Source organism: Suillus subalutaceus (genome assembly GCF_016647625.1).
Source record: "Suillus subalutaceus strain FC151 chromosome Unknown DFJ58scaffold_46, whole genome shotgun sequence".
Taxonomy (NCBI): Eukaryota; Fungi; Basidiomycota; class Agaricomycetes; order Boletales; family Suillaceae; genus Suillus; species Suillus subalutaceus.
This window is the reverse complement of record NW_024540295.1, coordinates 154,736-169,627: the sequence shown is the minus strand read 5'-3', so window position 1 is coordinate 169,627 and position 14,892 is coordinate 154,736. Positions and strand designations below refer to the sequence as shown.

The following is a 14,892-nucleotide window of genomic DNA, read 5'->3' as shown; positions in this document are numbered from 1 at the left end:
GACAATTCGATCATGTAGTCATACTAGTACTAGTTGATTGCTTGGCACCTGTTGAATTTCAGCATACGATATAATACAGTCCAAGCCCATAGGGATAATTGTTTCAATATAAACAAAGAAGAAAAAAATAAAACAGACAAAAAACATACAAATTTAGCATGAATGCAACCCACTCTGCAGAATTCCCCGTTCTTCCACAACAATGTGACTACAATATTTCTAGCATTTTGACGCCCATCACAGCAGTCGTGCTCTTGACCTTTGTGATGATAATGTGATCTGACTCGATTCTGATGTGACCCGAAAATCCTGCGATCGTTCCCTTGCGCTGATACTGTGATCCGATGCGATTCTATTGTACCCCGAACCCTGCGATCGTTCCCTGATACTGTCATCCGATGCGATTCTATTGTACCCGCGAACCCTGCGATCGTTCCCAGATACTGTCATCTGATGCGATTCTCTTGTACTCCGAACCACGCGATCGTTCCCTCGCGTCAGCAGGGCTCCAGTAGGACGCACTCCAGGAGCATGCACGTTTATGTTGTTCATGATTATCTATATGAAGGAAGCTCAACTGGCGTGATAAGTACACACATTGAAGGCAAGAACTCACATTCTGAGTATATGACGGTTGTCCATTAGACCTGGAGCTGAGCCTAAAGTTATTTCTAGAGTCATCGTCACTGCCAAAGTCATCATCGCCGCCAGATTGGTTAACGTACAAGGCTTTATCGACTTCATCGACTTCGTCAGCTTCTTCGTCTTCGACATCGACATCGACATCGTCGTCTTCATCGTCATTGTCTTTATGATCTTCGTCTTCATCGTCTTCGTAATCATAATGATCTTCCTCTCTAGCAGGGTATTTACGCCATGGCGGGTCGTCGCTCTCGTAAGAGTCTTCGTCGCTGGAATATTGTGGCATTGTGGATCTTGTGTGTAGTGAGTAGCGTAGACTTTCTTCTTATATCCCTACTCATGCAGGCGCTTATCCACGGGGCTCCGTAAAACGTACCTTGCTGCTATGGTCCCTTAATCCCATGTCACTTTTTTCATCATCCCCGCCCCCCTCTAAAATTCCTTTTGTTCAGCGTATATTTATCGCGCTTCGCCACGGCATCCCAAGGACCCCAAAACAATCGTCAGGCGTCGTGACGCCACATCATATGTATGCTCTGGAGCATGTTGCTGATTTGCCCCGGGTCGCTTGTCCACATGATAATGAACCGCCGATCTCCTAAACAAATCGTCAAAGACCCAATCAACTGTGCCTGTATATGTAAAGAATTTGCCATCTCTCTTGAATGTCCTGTGCGCTATCAGGTGTACCGATTCATGCCAGCAAACATCTGCTTGGTGAATGAATCAATATGATCAAGCGTCTTTGGTTTGGCATCGAAAAAAATATCAAGGGCAACCTCAGTGCCAAAATATCACGTCACCCAAATAGCTGGGAAAGAGAATTTCATGTGAAATGCAGTGTCGGTAATGTAAGACGATCAGAACGAGAGCAAGTGCGAGTACAATGTTCTCACTTGTGATATATCGAACGCCAAAAAGATCTCATCTACTGCCAGCGGGGCGTCTGTTTGGTATTCTTGCTTGAATTTTTTTAGTCTGCGTCGATACCGATTTTCGCCAGGATCGTGATCATGAGATGGCTCTGGGTGTGATAAAGGGGTTGTGCGCCAGTTACGCAACTGGAATGGGTCCGATCACGCAAAGAGGAGACATATGTCGCATATGCAGGCTGGCACAGCTCGTATTACTCTGAATTGACGGAGAAACATAGCCTGAGCAGCTAGTCTATGCTCAGGGTAGTGGGTTGCCTTGTTGCTTCTTTCTCCTGGGTGAGGGCATGTATACTGGTGAGGGTTGGGTGACCTAACTCGGTAGCATCTGTCACCAGGCTCTCGCCACTGAATTCAGAATCTGCGGCAGCTGTCTGAGAGAGCATGGGATCCATGAAGATAAATGTCATAGTCACGAGGTTGGCATCATATCTCGTGAAAATAGTCATAGCATCCTGGTCGTGACTGGCAGAAATACTAGTAAGGTGCGCACGTCTAAAAACTAGCACGGACGGATTAACTTAGTCAAGCAACGTGTCAAAGCGCACGTATGAATAGATCACAATCTACCTAAGCACAGGCCAACAAGGCAGTGACCCATATGCCGACACTCTGAGATGCTGATGGGCTTCCGAGTCGCACTTGGTGTCTTCCTCTCTTAACACGCTGAACATTTGAGTCAGCACCGAAGGTTCAACCGTAGAGCTCGACCACTTGTACCTCAGATAGCAGATAACATATAAAAATGACCATGGACTCGGATAGAGGATTACGAATGACCCAGATTGACACCACCATGAATACTAGTTGTTCCTGCCGAGGAAGATTTTGGAATAGGACGGCTTATCAAGGATCGAATTGGGAGGAATTGACATGTGAGGTGATTGCGAACACTGGGGGCGAGTTCCAAATCCCACTGGTTGAGGTCAGATCTACTTATGACGCAGCAAGCCGCCGCACGTTGTCGAGTTGGCCGTCTTTGAAGAATACAACCACTCACTCATGATTGAACTCAATATTGTCCTCGAGTCACAGTTTGAATGTACACATTTTTTGCTGCCATCAAACACCACAGTACTAGTGCTGAGATGTGGTCTTGGCAGATATCATGATGATCGTCAGTAGACAGGTAGCGTGGGGAAATTCGTTGACCTTAGTTTAACTCGTGAAATGCCGCCTGCCGTGTCGGCTGAAATTTCGAAACCTTGCTTGTCATATTCATTGTAGCGGCATGACACAATTTATTCACATGACGCCACACTGATATGCCTTTCCCCGCGTATTACTCAAGGTAACCTCTCTCTTACTGCTACCACCATCATCGTCACCATATTATCTTGTCTGCCAGTTTATTCCTTGTCCTGTTCTTTCAATGTTTCCCGCCTCGGCGCGGGTTTCCAGCGACCGCGGGTAGCTCGCCAACTCGTGCTTGAATTATGTTCACACATATTGATAGTATTGTAGGCCTCCTTCCCCATAATTAAGAACCCTCTGTAAGTCTTCAAAAACCTTGTTCAATCTGGCACTGACTCCAAACTGACTCAGGTACATGCAGTGCGAAGCTTGCTGAGCAAAAACGCGAATCCAATGTCCCCAATCCTGTGGTGACTCCGTTCGACGCGCCCGCCCCCACTGCCCGCACCCACGCTGCCACCCAACAATATGCCTGCACCAGCTACTGTGGAGTCGGCAAGCGCTAAAAAATTAAATTTCGACCTGGTACGTCGAAGAATGGAAGGTACATCATGTGTCGATCTAGAACACAGCACCGACCTTTGACCTGGAATCTTGGACTTAGGTCACTCTGCACACGCTGGGGGTGACCGTTGCACTTGCCCCCTGAAGCTGCTGTGAGCCTTTCGAGGAGGGCAGGGCAAAAGAACCACCCTATGAACACGAGCCATACGGTTGTTTCTACTCCCCACTTGACTACTCTACGCACTGTCCGCTTGTGCGGTGGGCTGGTGAGCCAGAGAGTAAGGAAGGCAGCGGAAGTCCAGCCCCATGCGCATTTGATGAAATGTAAGTTTAGGACATTGGCTTTGTTTGTGAAGTAGTGTGTTGCATGTAGATGGTGAGGGAGTTGTGTGAGGACTGGATTGGAGGTGTCCCAGATAAGTATCGTATGCGACGGAGTAGAGCGTTCCGAAAAGGAGGATCGCTGTTATTCCTCCAATGCTAGATAACGCCCATCAACTGACATTTCGTGGAACGATGCAAAATCTGGCTCTAGCAGGGTGAAGAGGTTTAAAAGATCATGCACAGTGAACGTGGCATTGACTTATAATTGCAGGTATGCACTGACAGCAGGCACGCGTAAGTACTTTGGACTTAAGGGACCCAAAAGATGCACGTGCTCATTATGACGCGCGCAGCAGTCGGACGCGTTTCAGGGGAACACACCAGAATGGAGTAGAACAATCAGTGCTCAGCATTCACGATGACTATCACCGACACCCCCAGGCATTAACCCAGGCCCATATTCCACCTAGAGCTGACACTCTAGGTAGTACTAGTCGCACCACACGGAAGCCAAAACACGAGACAAAGCTGGACAATTCGATCATGCAGTCCGTACTAGTACTGGTTGGATGCCAGGCACCTGTTGAATTTCAGCATACGATATAATACAAATGTCCAGGTCCATAGGGGTAATTGTTTCGATATAAAAAAACAGAAATATACAAATTTAGCATGGATGAAACCGATTCAGAGTTCCCCGTTCTTCCACAACTACAATATTTCTAGCATCTTGACAGCCATCATGTCATGAACAGCAGTCGTGCTCTTGACTTTTGCGCTGATACTGTGATCCGACGCGATTCTCTTGTACTCCGAACCACGCTGCTGCGCAAGCAAAAGTGCGTTTGAAAGGCTGTCCAAGGCGAGCAATCAACTTCAAGGCTCGCGAACGGGAGTCCAGATCATCCTGCTCCTGTTCTTTCACGCTCTGCGCACCGTTTGCAAAGTCGGGCAGCCCGAAATCATGACGATTCCACGGACAGACCAGCAAGAATGCCTGCGGAGTGGGCCGTGTGGCCGAGAATTGAACCAGCTTGTCTTCTGTGGTTATCGATAGGTCTTGAAGCCCGTCTGCTTTGACTCTATATATGAATGATGTTCCCGTGGTCCTTCGTCGCGTTTCTGTTTGACTTCTGTGATAGTGAATGTGATGCAAGGCAGATGCAGTCTGGAGTTCGCAAAACGCGGGGGCACTGAGGCTGTCAAGAAGGGTATACAGTTTCAAAGCTGACTCCATAGTCACAGTCTCTTGCAGCTTGGAGACATATTTCTGCATCTCCTTTGCGGATATAGATGGTCGTTTGTGTGGTGGAAGTAGTGTACGAGGTGATTTCAGCTGGGAGACAGCTATTGAACTCGGATGGTTTTCCAACCCAGTCCAGGGCAGTAATGTCGCCCGACCGAGCGACGATTTCCTGCAAGAGCCGACCGATCGCGCTTTGCTTCATCTCGCCATAGAGAACAGGTAGTTGGACGCCGAAAATGCCAAACAACGAGTATGCAATGTCTTCTTGCACCGTGGTGACACGGCGCGACGCCCATTGAAGTCTCTCTCGAGCACCTCTCATCCCGGGCTTGAAGTTGACGAGTGCGCGTGCATTTATGCCTGTTGAACGCTCCAACTCCGTCATGATATAGGGTGACTTCTTGTGGTTGGGAGAAGCGGTCATCGAGATATAAATCCCAATCTTTGTGGTAGAAGAGAATGACGTCAGGAGCTAGGAACTCCTGAACAGTCCATCCTCGTGTGGTCCAAACACTGTTTTCCAGTGCTCCTGACTTCACGGAGGCGAGGCATCCGACAAGTAGACAATTGTAAGAGCTGAGTGGTGATACCAGACGAACATGGAGTTGACTGATCGTTGGACTTCGGCAGTGTTCTTCTGATCGATACAGCACGTATCGCTCCATGCCCAACGATACCCCAGGTCTTGAACCTTTTTGCAGAACATTTGGAGTTTCTCCATGCTAGCAACTCCCTTCAACTCGTACACGACCTTGCCTTGGATGTCGTGCAGTGTCGGCTCCTCTTTATCCCACCTATGTGACAACATAACCCAACTGAAGTACTTCGTGACCGCCTTCTTGATGGGTTTCACTTGGAGAGGCATATGCGTCATCAATGAATACAAAAGCTCGCTGTATTCTTTGCTTCCATGAAGTCATTTCTCTGTGCATCTTGATTGCATAAACGCCCGGTGGACGTGTTGAGTAGACGAAGCGGAGCCTTTTCCAGATGAGCATCAATGGCCCCTTTAATAGTGTGTTCTGCTTCAGTATACTGCTTACGCAGCGCTGGAGAAAGAGTTAGTTGACCGAATGGTGACGCAGGGGTTACTTGCCCTGCAATCTGGGGGTCGGGAGCATCTGTAAGTTTCAACTTGGAGAGCATGCTTTCAAATGTCTTGTTTGCTTTCTTATCCGAGTGTTGCACACCACGGGTTTGCTGCATCCTTCAGTTCGGACCCGCGATGAGAGGAAGGACTGAGTTTGATGACCTGTGTTGGTGTAATTAGCACAAGTAACAGAATACATGATAGATGTCGTCCGCACTGTGTCGGCGTCAGCAAGGGCCTCCGCATAATGTTTTCGTGCCAAATAGGCTGAACTGCGGCGTGTAAAAAAGGAGTCGTGTGAGGAATCCAGCATGATTGCAGCCGAATAAAGTTCAATAGCCATCTCGTAGTTACTCGCGGCAAGGGCCTCATCCCCCTTTGCGACACATCGTGCGGTGCAGTCTTGCTTGAAGGCTTATCGATATTAAAATGAGGTCTTGATGTTCAAGTTGTCCGATATAATAACACACTCACCGGAAGACCATTCGAGGCAGCCGTTCTTCGTATTGTCATCAATCATGCTCATCATATATTGAAAAGATTTGACTGCTTCAGTCACTCTATTGGCACGGAGGAACGCGTCGCATCGTCGTTGATTGACAGTTTGCCATAAAGAGTCAAAGTCCCAGCCAAAGAGCTATTCAGCGCATATCGTCCATAAGTCGAACTGTCCTCGATGGCTTTGTAAGGACATACCAGCGTGAATATCTTCCATTTAGGTTCCAAAAGTGTGGTGGGCGAGAACAAGTCCGTTATAGTGGTAATACTGGCTGTGAGTTCATCAGCGGCTTCGCTGTACAGCCCATTCTGGAAAGTAATCATTGCAAGCTGCACACGTAGATATGCCTGAGGAATATATTTCAGAACAAGAAAATTCATCAGGTCTAACATAAAGCTCACATCGACCATGTTGCACCGAAGTGCATCCGAGTGTTGGTCAGCGATGGCAAGACGTTGAACTCGCCGTAATGCCTCATTATGGCGACCGGCGTTGAAAATTGCAACAGCCTAGACAAAATCACATCGAAGCCTTAGTGCGACAGGCAGACTATGAACACAACAATGAGCGTACCTTGATCAACAGTAAAAGATCGATGGTAACCGGATTACGATCCGAAAATGTGATAGCGAGGTCGAAAGCTTCCATCGCGTCCCAGAGCTGCTCGTTGCCGCAGAGGGCGAGGCCCTTGGAAACATACCCCCATAATGAGGGCTGGATGGCAATTGACTGTGTAACATATCTGTCGTGAACAGACTAGTAACGGTAGGCAGAGGGTCTGACCTTGGCTGCGTCTTGAAGCGCATTGTCCCATTCGAGATTCCGTGCTCTGACCACTGAGCGAATGGCATAGGAATCGTCTTTGTGCCATCTTTGTTGCCATCTTTGTTGCCATCTTGTCGATCTCTTGGGTCAGCAGCTCTTCAGCGGTATGCAGGTCGCCAGCAACGGATGCATTCCAGACGGTCGGGAAGACTTGGATCTGTATCAAGGAAGCTCACGTTGCATGATAAGGAGACACGTTGAAGGCAAAAGCTCACCTTGATGTCATATAACGATTGTCCGTTGACTTTGCTGGCTTTGTCGCGGATGGCCCCATATCTATCATCAGCGCAATCCAATGCTCCATCTTTAGGGTGGTCAGGTTGCCCATCTGGCGATATCACTGTATGTCCTGCAGAGGTAGCAGTGAGGATGTGCTGTCAACTTGTAGCTGAATTCCCTACTTTTCTGTCCGTTCCATGTAGCAGTGATGCCAGAATGAAAACTCATTGGTGTGGGTCTCGATTTTTTTTCCCATGTTCAGAGTTGGGCGGCGGGCGATTCAGTGGTTTAGGCCCGGGACGGAGATCATGGTTGCTACCAACTTTCTTGGGCTGTCGGGGGATTGGCGGTGGGGGCGGATGGGGATTATTATTGTTGCCATCCTTCTTGGGCCGTGGGCGGTTTGGTAGTTGATGTCCGGAAGGAGGATCGTTGGGTCCTAGGCTAGGCCCGGGCCCGGGATGGGGATCATGGTTGTTGCCAACTTTCTGGGGCTGTAGGGGGTTTGGCGGTTGGGGCGGACGGGGATTATTATTATTGACATCTTTCTTGGGCCGCGGGCGGTTTGGTAGTTGATGTCCAGGAGGATTGTTGGGTCCTAGGTGAGTCCCAGGATGGGCATCATGGTTGTTACCACCTTTCTTGGGCTGTGGGGGGTTTGGGGGCAGACGGGGATTATTATCTTTGCCATCTTTCTTGGGCCGTGGGTGGTTCAGTAGTTGATGTCCAGGAGGAGAATCGTCGTGTCCTAGGCGAGGCCCAGGATGGGCATCATGGTTGTTACCACTTTTCTTGGGCTGTGGGGGGTTTTGGGGCAGACGGAGATTATTATCTTTGCCATCTTTCTTGGGCCACGGGCAGTTTGGTAGTTGATGTTCAGGAAGAGGATCGTTGTGCCCTAGGTGAGGCCCAGGATGGGCATCATGGTTGTTACCGACTTTCTTGGGCTGTGGGGGTTTTGATGGCAGACGGGGATTATTATTTTTGCCATCTTTCTTGGGCCGTGGGCGTTTTGGTAGTTGATGTCCAGGAGGAGGATCATTGGGCCCTGGGCGAGGCCCAGCATGGGCATCACGGTTATTGCCAACTTTCTTGGGCTGTGGGGTGTTTGGCGGGTGGCGTGGACGGGGATCAATATTATTGTTGTCATCTTTCTTTGGCCGCGGGCCACTAGGCATTTTACGCCTAGGAGGAGGATCATCGGGTCCTAGGTGAGGCCCAGGATGGGTATCATGGTTATTGCAACTTTCTTGGGCTGTGGGGGGTTTGGCGGTTGGCGTGGATGGGGATCATCATTATTGGCATCTTTCTTCGGCGGCAGGCTGTTTGGTAGTTGACGTTCAAGAGGAAGATCATTGGGTCCTGGGCGGTTCGGTGGTTGGCGTCTGGGGTGTGAATCGTTGTTGTTGACATCTTCGTTGGGCTGTCGGTTTGGTGTTTGGTGTATGTAATAGGGGTCGTCATTATTGCCATCTTCGCGATCGTTCCCTTGCGTCAGCAGGACTTCAGTAGTATGCACTTCGGTATGCACTTCAGTAGTATGCACATTTATGACGTTCGTGAATATCTGTATGAGGGAAGTTCAAGTGGCATGATAAATACACACATTGAAGGCAAGAGCTCACATTATATGATGGTTGTCCGTTAGACCTGGAGCTGAAGCTCAGAGAGTTGTTTCTAGAGTTATCGTCACTGCCAAAGTCACCAGCACCGCCAGAGCCTTCGTTGACGTCCAACTTGAAGGCTTTCATAGGCTTCATAAGATCTGTTGGCTTCTGAGGCTTCATCGACTTCGTCAGCATCTTCATCTTCAACGTCAACGTCAACATCTTCAAGTTCGCCTTTGCCTTCATCTTCATTGTCTTCGTCTTCATCGTCATCGTCAACTTCAACATCTTCGCCTTCGTCTTCATCAACTTCAACTTCATCGACTTCATCTTCATCGTCATCATCAACTTCAATGTCTTCGCCTTCATCTTCGTCGACTTCATCTTCGACTTCATCGACTTCATCTTTGTCGTCTTCATCTTCGTCTTCACCTTCGTTTTCATCTTCATTGTCAACGTCGACATCAATGACTTCGTCTTCGTCAGCATTTTCGGCATCATCTTTATCGTCTTCATCATCATCGTCTTCGTTTTCTTCGTCATTGTCTTCATTGTCCTCGTCTTTATCAGTGTCTGAAACTTCAGGGCCTTCGCCCCCATAAGGGTCTTCACCACTGTAAAGGTCTTCACCCCCGCTGTCAGGGCTTTCGCTCCCGCCGTCAGAGTCTTCACCCCCGCTGTAAAGGTCTTCACCCCCGCTGTCAAGGTTTTCGCCCCCCACTGTCAAGGTCTTCACCCCCACTGTCACGGTTTTCGCTCCTGCTATCAGGGTCTTCATCCCCGCTGTAAAGGCCTTCATCACCGCTGTCAGGGTTTTCGCTTCTGCTGTCAGGGTCTTCACCCCTGCTGTAAAGGCCTTCATCACCGCTGTCAGGGTTTTCGCCCCCGCCATCAGGGTCTTCACCACTGTAAAGGTCCTCACCCCCGCTGTCAAGGTTTTCGCCCCCGCTGTCAGAGTTATCGCTCCTGCTGTCAGGGTCTTCATCCCCGCTGTAAAGGCCTTCATCCCCACTGTCAGGGTTTTCGCCCCCGCTGTCAGGGTCTTCACCCTCGCTGTCAGGGTCTTCACCCCCACCGTAAGTGTCTTCACCTTCGTGAGCAACTTCGCTATCATAGGGATCTTCCCCTCCAGCAGGGTCATCACTCCCATAAGGGCTTTCACCGCCGTAATATTCTTCATCCCCGCTATCAGGGTTATCACCCCCGCCGTAAGGTGTCGTCCCTTGATGAGCGTCTTCGCTATCATAAGGATCTTCCTCTCCAGCAGGGTCTTCACCCCATTGTGGGTTGTCGCTCCTGTAAGGGGTCTTCGTCGTCGGAATATTGTTGCATTGTGGATCTTGTGTGTAGTAAGTAGCGCAGATTTTCGCCCTTATAACCCTATTCATGCAGGCGCTTATCCACGGTTTCTTCTTTAGCTCCGTAAAAACATACCTTGCTGCTATAGCCCCTTGATCCCACGTCACTTTTTTCATCATCCCTGCCCCCCCTCAACTTGATGGTTTCTTGCCTTTACATTCACCACGCTGCCACAGCTTGCATCTCTCATCATTGTCCATCATCGCCGCCTCTCTTCGTAAACGCCTGTCAGATGTCTTTGATTCAATCCCTTCATACTTGTGCACTGCCGACCCGCCTCGGAAGGAATTAGAACATACATCTGGTTACAATTCACGCACCACAGTCAACCGGGTGTCTCTTTTTTTCAGGGTATTCTCATCGCGCTTCGCCTAGGTATCCCAAGGACCCCAATTTCAAAGCAATCGTTAGGCGCCATGACGCCACATAAGATGTATGCTCTGGAGCATGTTGGCGCTTGTCCGCGTGATAACGAACTGTACCTCTTAACAAATCGTCAAAGGCCCAATCAACTGGGCCCGTATATGTAAAAAAAATTACCATCTCTCTTGAAGGTCCTGTGCGCTATCGGGTGTACCGATTCATGCCGGCAACCTTGCCTGATGAATAAATCAATATGATCAAAAGTCTTTGGCTTGGCATCGAAAAAAATATCAAGGGCAACCTCAGTGCCAAATATCACGTTCACCCAAATAGCTGGGAAAGAAAATTCCATGTGAAACGCAGTAGAGTAGTGTCGGTAATGTAAGATGTAGACGGTCAGAACGAGAGCAAGTGCAAGTACAATGTTCTCACTTATGATACATCGAACGCCAGTAAGATCTCATCCAATGCCAGCGAGGCGTCTGTCTGGTATTCTTGCTTGGATCTTTTAGTCCGCGTCGATACCAGGATCATGATCACGAGATGGTTCTGGGTGTGATCAAAGAGTTGTGCACCAGTTACGCAACTGGAATGGGTCCGAACACGCCAAAGAGGAGACAGATATCGCTTATGCAGGCTGGCACAGCACGTATTACTCTGATTTGACAGAGAAACATAGCCTGAGCCTCAGGGCAGTGTGAAGTCGGGCGACACGAAAAGGTTGCCTTGTTGCTTCTTTCTCCCGATAGATATCAAATAGTGACGATAGTATGGGTGAGGGCATGTATACTGATGAGGGTTGGCCTAACTCGGCAGTATCTGTCACCAGGGTCTCGCCACTTGAAATCAGAATCTGCGGCAGCTGTCTGAGAGAGCATGAGATCAATGGAGATCAATGTCATAGTCCCGAGGTCGGCGTCATATCTCGTGAAAAAGTCATAGCATCCGGGTCGTAACTGGTAGAAATACAGCAAGGTGCACACGTCTAAAAACTAGTATAGACAGATTAATTAGTCAATCAGCGTGTCAAAGCGCACGTGTGAATAGACCACAATCCACCTAAGCACAGGCCAACAAGGCGGTAACCCATATGCCGACACTCTGAGATACTGGTGGGCTTCCAAGTCGCACTTGGCGTCTTCCTCTCTTAACACGCTAAACATTTAAATCAGCACCGAAAGTTCAACCGTAGAGCTCGACCACTTATACCTCAGATAGCAGATAACTTTCAGAAACATATAAAAATGACCATGGACTCGGATAGAGGATTACGGATGACCCAGTCAGTATTGACACCAGATGTTCCTGCGAGGAAGATTTTGGCATGGGACGGCTTATCAAGGATCAAATTGGGAGTGAAGTGATTGCGAACACTAGGGGCGAGTTCGACCAAATCCCACTGGTTGAAGTTAGAAATGCTTATGACGCTGCAACGTCGCCGCACGTCGTCGAGTTGGCCGTCTTTGAAGAATACAACCACTTACTCATGATTGCATTCAATGATGATCTTCCGCACTAGGTCCTCGAGTCACGTTTGAAGGTACACATTTTGTTGCTGCATCAAGTACCACAGTACTAGTGCTGAGCGCTGAGATCTGAGATGTGGTCTTGGCAGATATGATGATGATGATTGTCAGTAGTAGGCTGTACTCTGAGGTAGCGTGGGCAAATTCGTTGACCTTAATTTAATTACATCGCTTTCTTGATGGGCACCCCCTGCCAAGCTAGAAGGCGTCTTCAGCGAATCGGATGTCCTTTTTATCACACTACACCGGCTGGTGGGAAGCAAACGGCTGGCATGAAACATGTCGTCTCCACGGTTACTTCCGTCGATGTGCGTGTGCTCTTCAAGTTTCGTGCTATTTTCCCCCTCTCAAAAATCTTCTTCCTCCCTCATTCTGATTATAATGGGTCACTGCCTCAACTTGATATGTCCACTTGTCTATATTTGTAGTAGGAGCTGGATTTCACGAAGAAAACTTGTCGGTGAACACACGGAAACACACATAGAATTGACAGTATACTTCAAGTTGTGCAAAATAATCAGTGTACATGGTATTCACTATGTTAAATAGGGTAGCCTGGTAAAAAACTTGAAGGAACACCCGCTTTACCCCTATAATGGACTCTTGAACGAACGACATACTAGTTATGTTAGCCAAGCAAGATATATCTATGGTACATTGCACAAGTTTCATGACTTGGTATGCTCCACCGGCTCGAAACCTCAATCTCCATTGCACTTACTTCTCCAAATCCTCATCCCCGACGCGTTTGTAATGCGCGCGATCTGCACGTTGCAAAAGGCCTTTGAAACGACGGAGTCCGGCACCACGCCAGACAAACATCCCCACTCCAACTACGACCACCACAAATAAGATGGCTGCATATCTCAGACCCTCCGACGACCCAGAAGCACCCTCCACAACCTCAGGGGTGGCATCCACAACTGAAGAGGGAGCTGACTTCGCAGTGCTCGTCTCCTCGTTAGAGTCGGACAATTCAGCATCGGCTGGCGAAGTTACAGAATTTACGGGTACGGTGGCGATGTCCTGTTGGCAAGCAACAAATATTTTATTCGCATCAAGAGCTCAAGAGACACAGAGGCAGCTGAATCATAGCTCAGCGTGTAGGGGTACCTCTTTTCCTCCCTCATCCACAACCGGCTCAACTGGCAGCTAGAAACGTGGGATGAATACGCCAGACACAGCACAAGTAAATAGAACAACAAACCTCTCCAGAGTCGAAGATGGTGACGTCCTCCAATGGACGATCGTTGCTGCCCTTAGGAACGTCCTCTGAATAGGAGGTAAGAACCTATGGTGATGTAGAGGTAATATAAAGCGAACCGATAGAATATACAATGTCCATTCCTTCCAGGACTTTTCCGAAGACAACCTGGTTTGACAGAGCTCAGATAATGCGGTCGTAAAAGTGACACCGAACTCACGTGTTTACCGTCCAACCAGCTGGTGACAATAGTGCAAATGAACTGGAAAACTACTCATTAAAGCTCATGGAAAGCAACTACAGGCTTACGAATTGAGATCCTAGAGCGCTATGTTAGATGTCATGATCGATGTGAGAAAAACCCGCTTACCGTTGGTGTCCTTGCCTGCATTAGCCATGGAAAGAGTGCCGGGTCCGGTGTGCTTGAGCTTGCTGAAGTAGATGTTAGGGTTGAAGACATGAGCATGATCACGAAACACTTACAAGTTCTCATCCTTGAAGCGGTCGCCGTAAATGGACTGAAAGACATAAGTAACGTTCATGCCAAGACGGGTCCTAAATTACCTTTCCACCGGTGCCATCACCACGAGCTAGTGAAATCATATCGAGTTAGCCTCAGAGCATGCGAGGTAATGATGGTACACATACTGAAGTCACCGCCTTGGATCCTGAGAAAAGAGAACATCAGGCGAATGTCCACAAAACAACGGATAAGTAACTCACATGAAGTTCTTGATAACGCGGTGGAACTTGGAGCCCTTGTATCCGTAGCCAAGCTCATTACCATCCTTGCCGACACCAGTTGCAAGTGCGCGGAAGTTCTCAACTGTCTTGGGAACGGTCTGCGAGGAGTATTAGTCAACTGTATACCTGCCAGAATAAGTAAAGCAACGTACCCCACCATAAAGACCAATGACAACTGTTTAACATCCGAGCCTCGTCAGATGTATGTCACAGGACGGTCTTAACATGACACAAACCTCGGCCTAGGTCCTTGTCGCCATGCCTAATATCGAAGTAGACTTTGTGGGTGATTCTGGGGCCCTTGGCAGCATCCGCAGACTGCGCACAGAAAATTGCAGCTATAGAAATTAAAATGAGCGCAAGAGAAACACGACCGAACATTGTGCAGCAAAGTAGTGAAGGTGCGAACGAAGACGTGTTCAAACCTTTGAGAAAGGTTATCAAATTGTGGGAACTGAAAACGAAACGTGACCTGGAGGAATCGACCAGAAATTCCTTTTTCGGAAAGGAATCCCGCCCTAGACGAAAGGACGAAACCGTGATGTTCGCTTGTCAATAGGCCGACGACCGCAAGCGGTCCCAGGATTGGCGGCACATCCACTTCAGCCATCCGC

At 48.6% G+C, this 14,892-nt stretch overlaps 4 protein-coding genes across 4 annotated transcripts; all 4 read right to left on the bottom strand.

Moving 5' to 3' along the window:
- Positions 1-62: 62 nt before the first annotated feature.
- DFJ58DRAFT_785501 (uncharacterized protein) lies at positions 63-1,053 on the bottom strand. Its single transcript, XM_041390033.1, has 2 exons — positions 617-1,053; positions 63-558 (listed from the first exon to the last, which is right to left on the bottom strand). Exons 1-2 carry the CDS (start codon positions 926-928, stop codon positions 238-240), a joined length of 633 nt encoding a protein of 210 aa, XP_041244410.1. The 5' UTR covers positions 929-1,053; the 3' UTR covers positions 63-237.
- A 537-nt stretch (positions 1,054-1,590) lies between these two features.
- On the bottom strand, positions 1,591-2,402 carry DFJ58DRAFT_349393 (uncharacterized protein). The gene is made up of 4 exons (XM_041379984.1): positions 2,295-2,402; positions 2,145-2,240; positions 1,893-2,076; positions 1,591-1,842 (listed from the first exon to the last, which is right to left on the bottom strand). Exons 2-4 carry the CDS (start codon positions 2,173-2,175, stop codon positions 1,719-1,721), a joined length of 339 nt encoding a protein of 112 aa, XP_041244409.1. The 5' UTR covers positions 2,176-2,240; positions 2,295-2,402; the 3' UTR covers positions 1,591-1,718.
- A 5,442-nt stretch (positions 2,403-7,844) lies between these two features.
- Positions 7,845-10,560, bottom strand: DFJ58DRAFT_880286 (uncharacterized protein; the record flags this gene model as incomplete). The annotated part of the gene is given in 7 exon segments (XM_041394534.1): positions 7,845-7,919; positions 7,961-8,682; positions 8,814-9,042; positions 9,101-9,229; positions 9,267-9,865; positions 9,885-10,462; positions 10,517-10,560. The coding sequence occupies 7 exon segments, from the start codon at positions 10,558-10,560 to the stop codon at positions 7,845-7,847; spliced, it is 2,376 nt and encodes a 791-aa protein (XP_041244408.1).
- A 2,231-nt stretch (positions 10,561-12,791) lies between these two features.
- DFJ58DRAFT_785485 (peptidylprolyl isomerase B) lies at positions 12,792-14,703 on the bottom strand. The gene is made up of 13 exons (XM_041390032.1): positions 14,515-14,703; positions 14,431-14,453; positions 14,258-14,376; positions 14,183-14,202; positions 14,099-14,124; positions 14,018-14,052; positions 13,905-13,966; positions 13,844-13,854; positions 13,755-13,796; positions 13,654-13,702; positions 13,538-13,602; positions 13,444-13,482; positions 12,792-13,356 (listed from the first exon to the last, which is right to left on the bottom strand). Exons 1-13 carry the CDS (start codon positions 14,657-14,659, stop codon positions 13,048-13,050), a joined length of 945 nt encoding a protein of 314 aa, XP_041244407.1. The 5' UTR covers positions 14,660-14,703; the 3' UTR covers positions 12,792-13,047.
- Positions 14,704-14,892: the final 189 nt, after the last annotated feature.

What these genes read in the sequence shown, in the direction of transcription:
- DFJ58DRAFT_785501 (XM_041390033.1), bottom strand. Translation starts at nt 928, where the DNA reads ATGCCACAATATTCCAGCGACGAAGACTCTTACGAGAGCGACGACCCG. An exon ending in AACCGTCATATACTCAGAAT is followed by an intron (nt 559 to 616) that starts GTGAGTTCTTGC and finishes TCCTTCATATAG; the next exon opens with ATAATCATGAACAACATAAA.
- DFJ58DRAFT_349393 (XM_041379984.1), bottom strand. Translation starts at nt 2,175, where the DNA reads ATGGGTCACTGCCTTGTTGGCCTGTGCTTAG. An exon ending in CCTTGTTGGCCTGTGCTTAG is followed by an intron (nt 2,077 to 2,144) that starts GTAGATTGTGAT and finishes CGTCCGTGCTAG; the next exon opens with TTTTTAGACGTGCGCACCTT. An exon ending in CTGGTGACAGATGCTACCGA is followed by an intron (nt 1,843 to 1,892) that starts GTTAGGTCACCC and finishes CCCAGGAGAAAG; the next exon opens with AAGCAACAAGGCAACCCACT.
- DFJ58DRAFT_785485 (XM_041390032.1), bottom strand. Translation starts at nt 14,659, where the DNA reads ATGTTCGGTCGTGTTTCTCTTGCGCTCATTTTAATTTCTATAGCTGCA. An exon ending in CGACAAGGACCTAGGCCGAG is followed by an intron (nt 14,454 to 14,514) that starts GTTTGTGTCATG and finishes GATGTTAAACAG; the next exon opens with TTGTCATTGGTCTTTATGGT. An exon ending in GTGATGGCACCGGTGGAAAG is followed by an intron (nt 14,053 to 14,098) that starts GTAATTTAGGAC and finishes TATGTCTTTCAG; the next exon opens with TCCATTTACGGCGACCGCTT.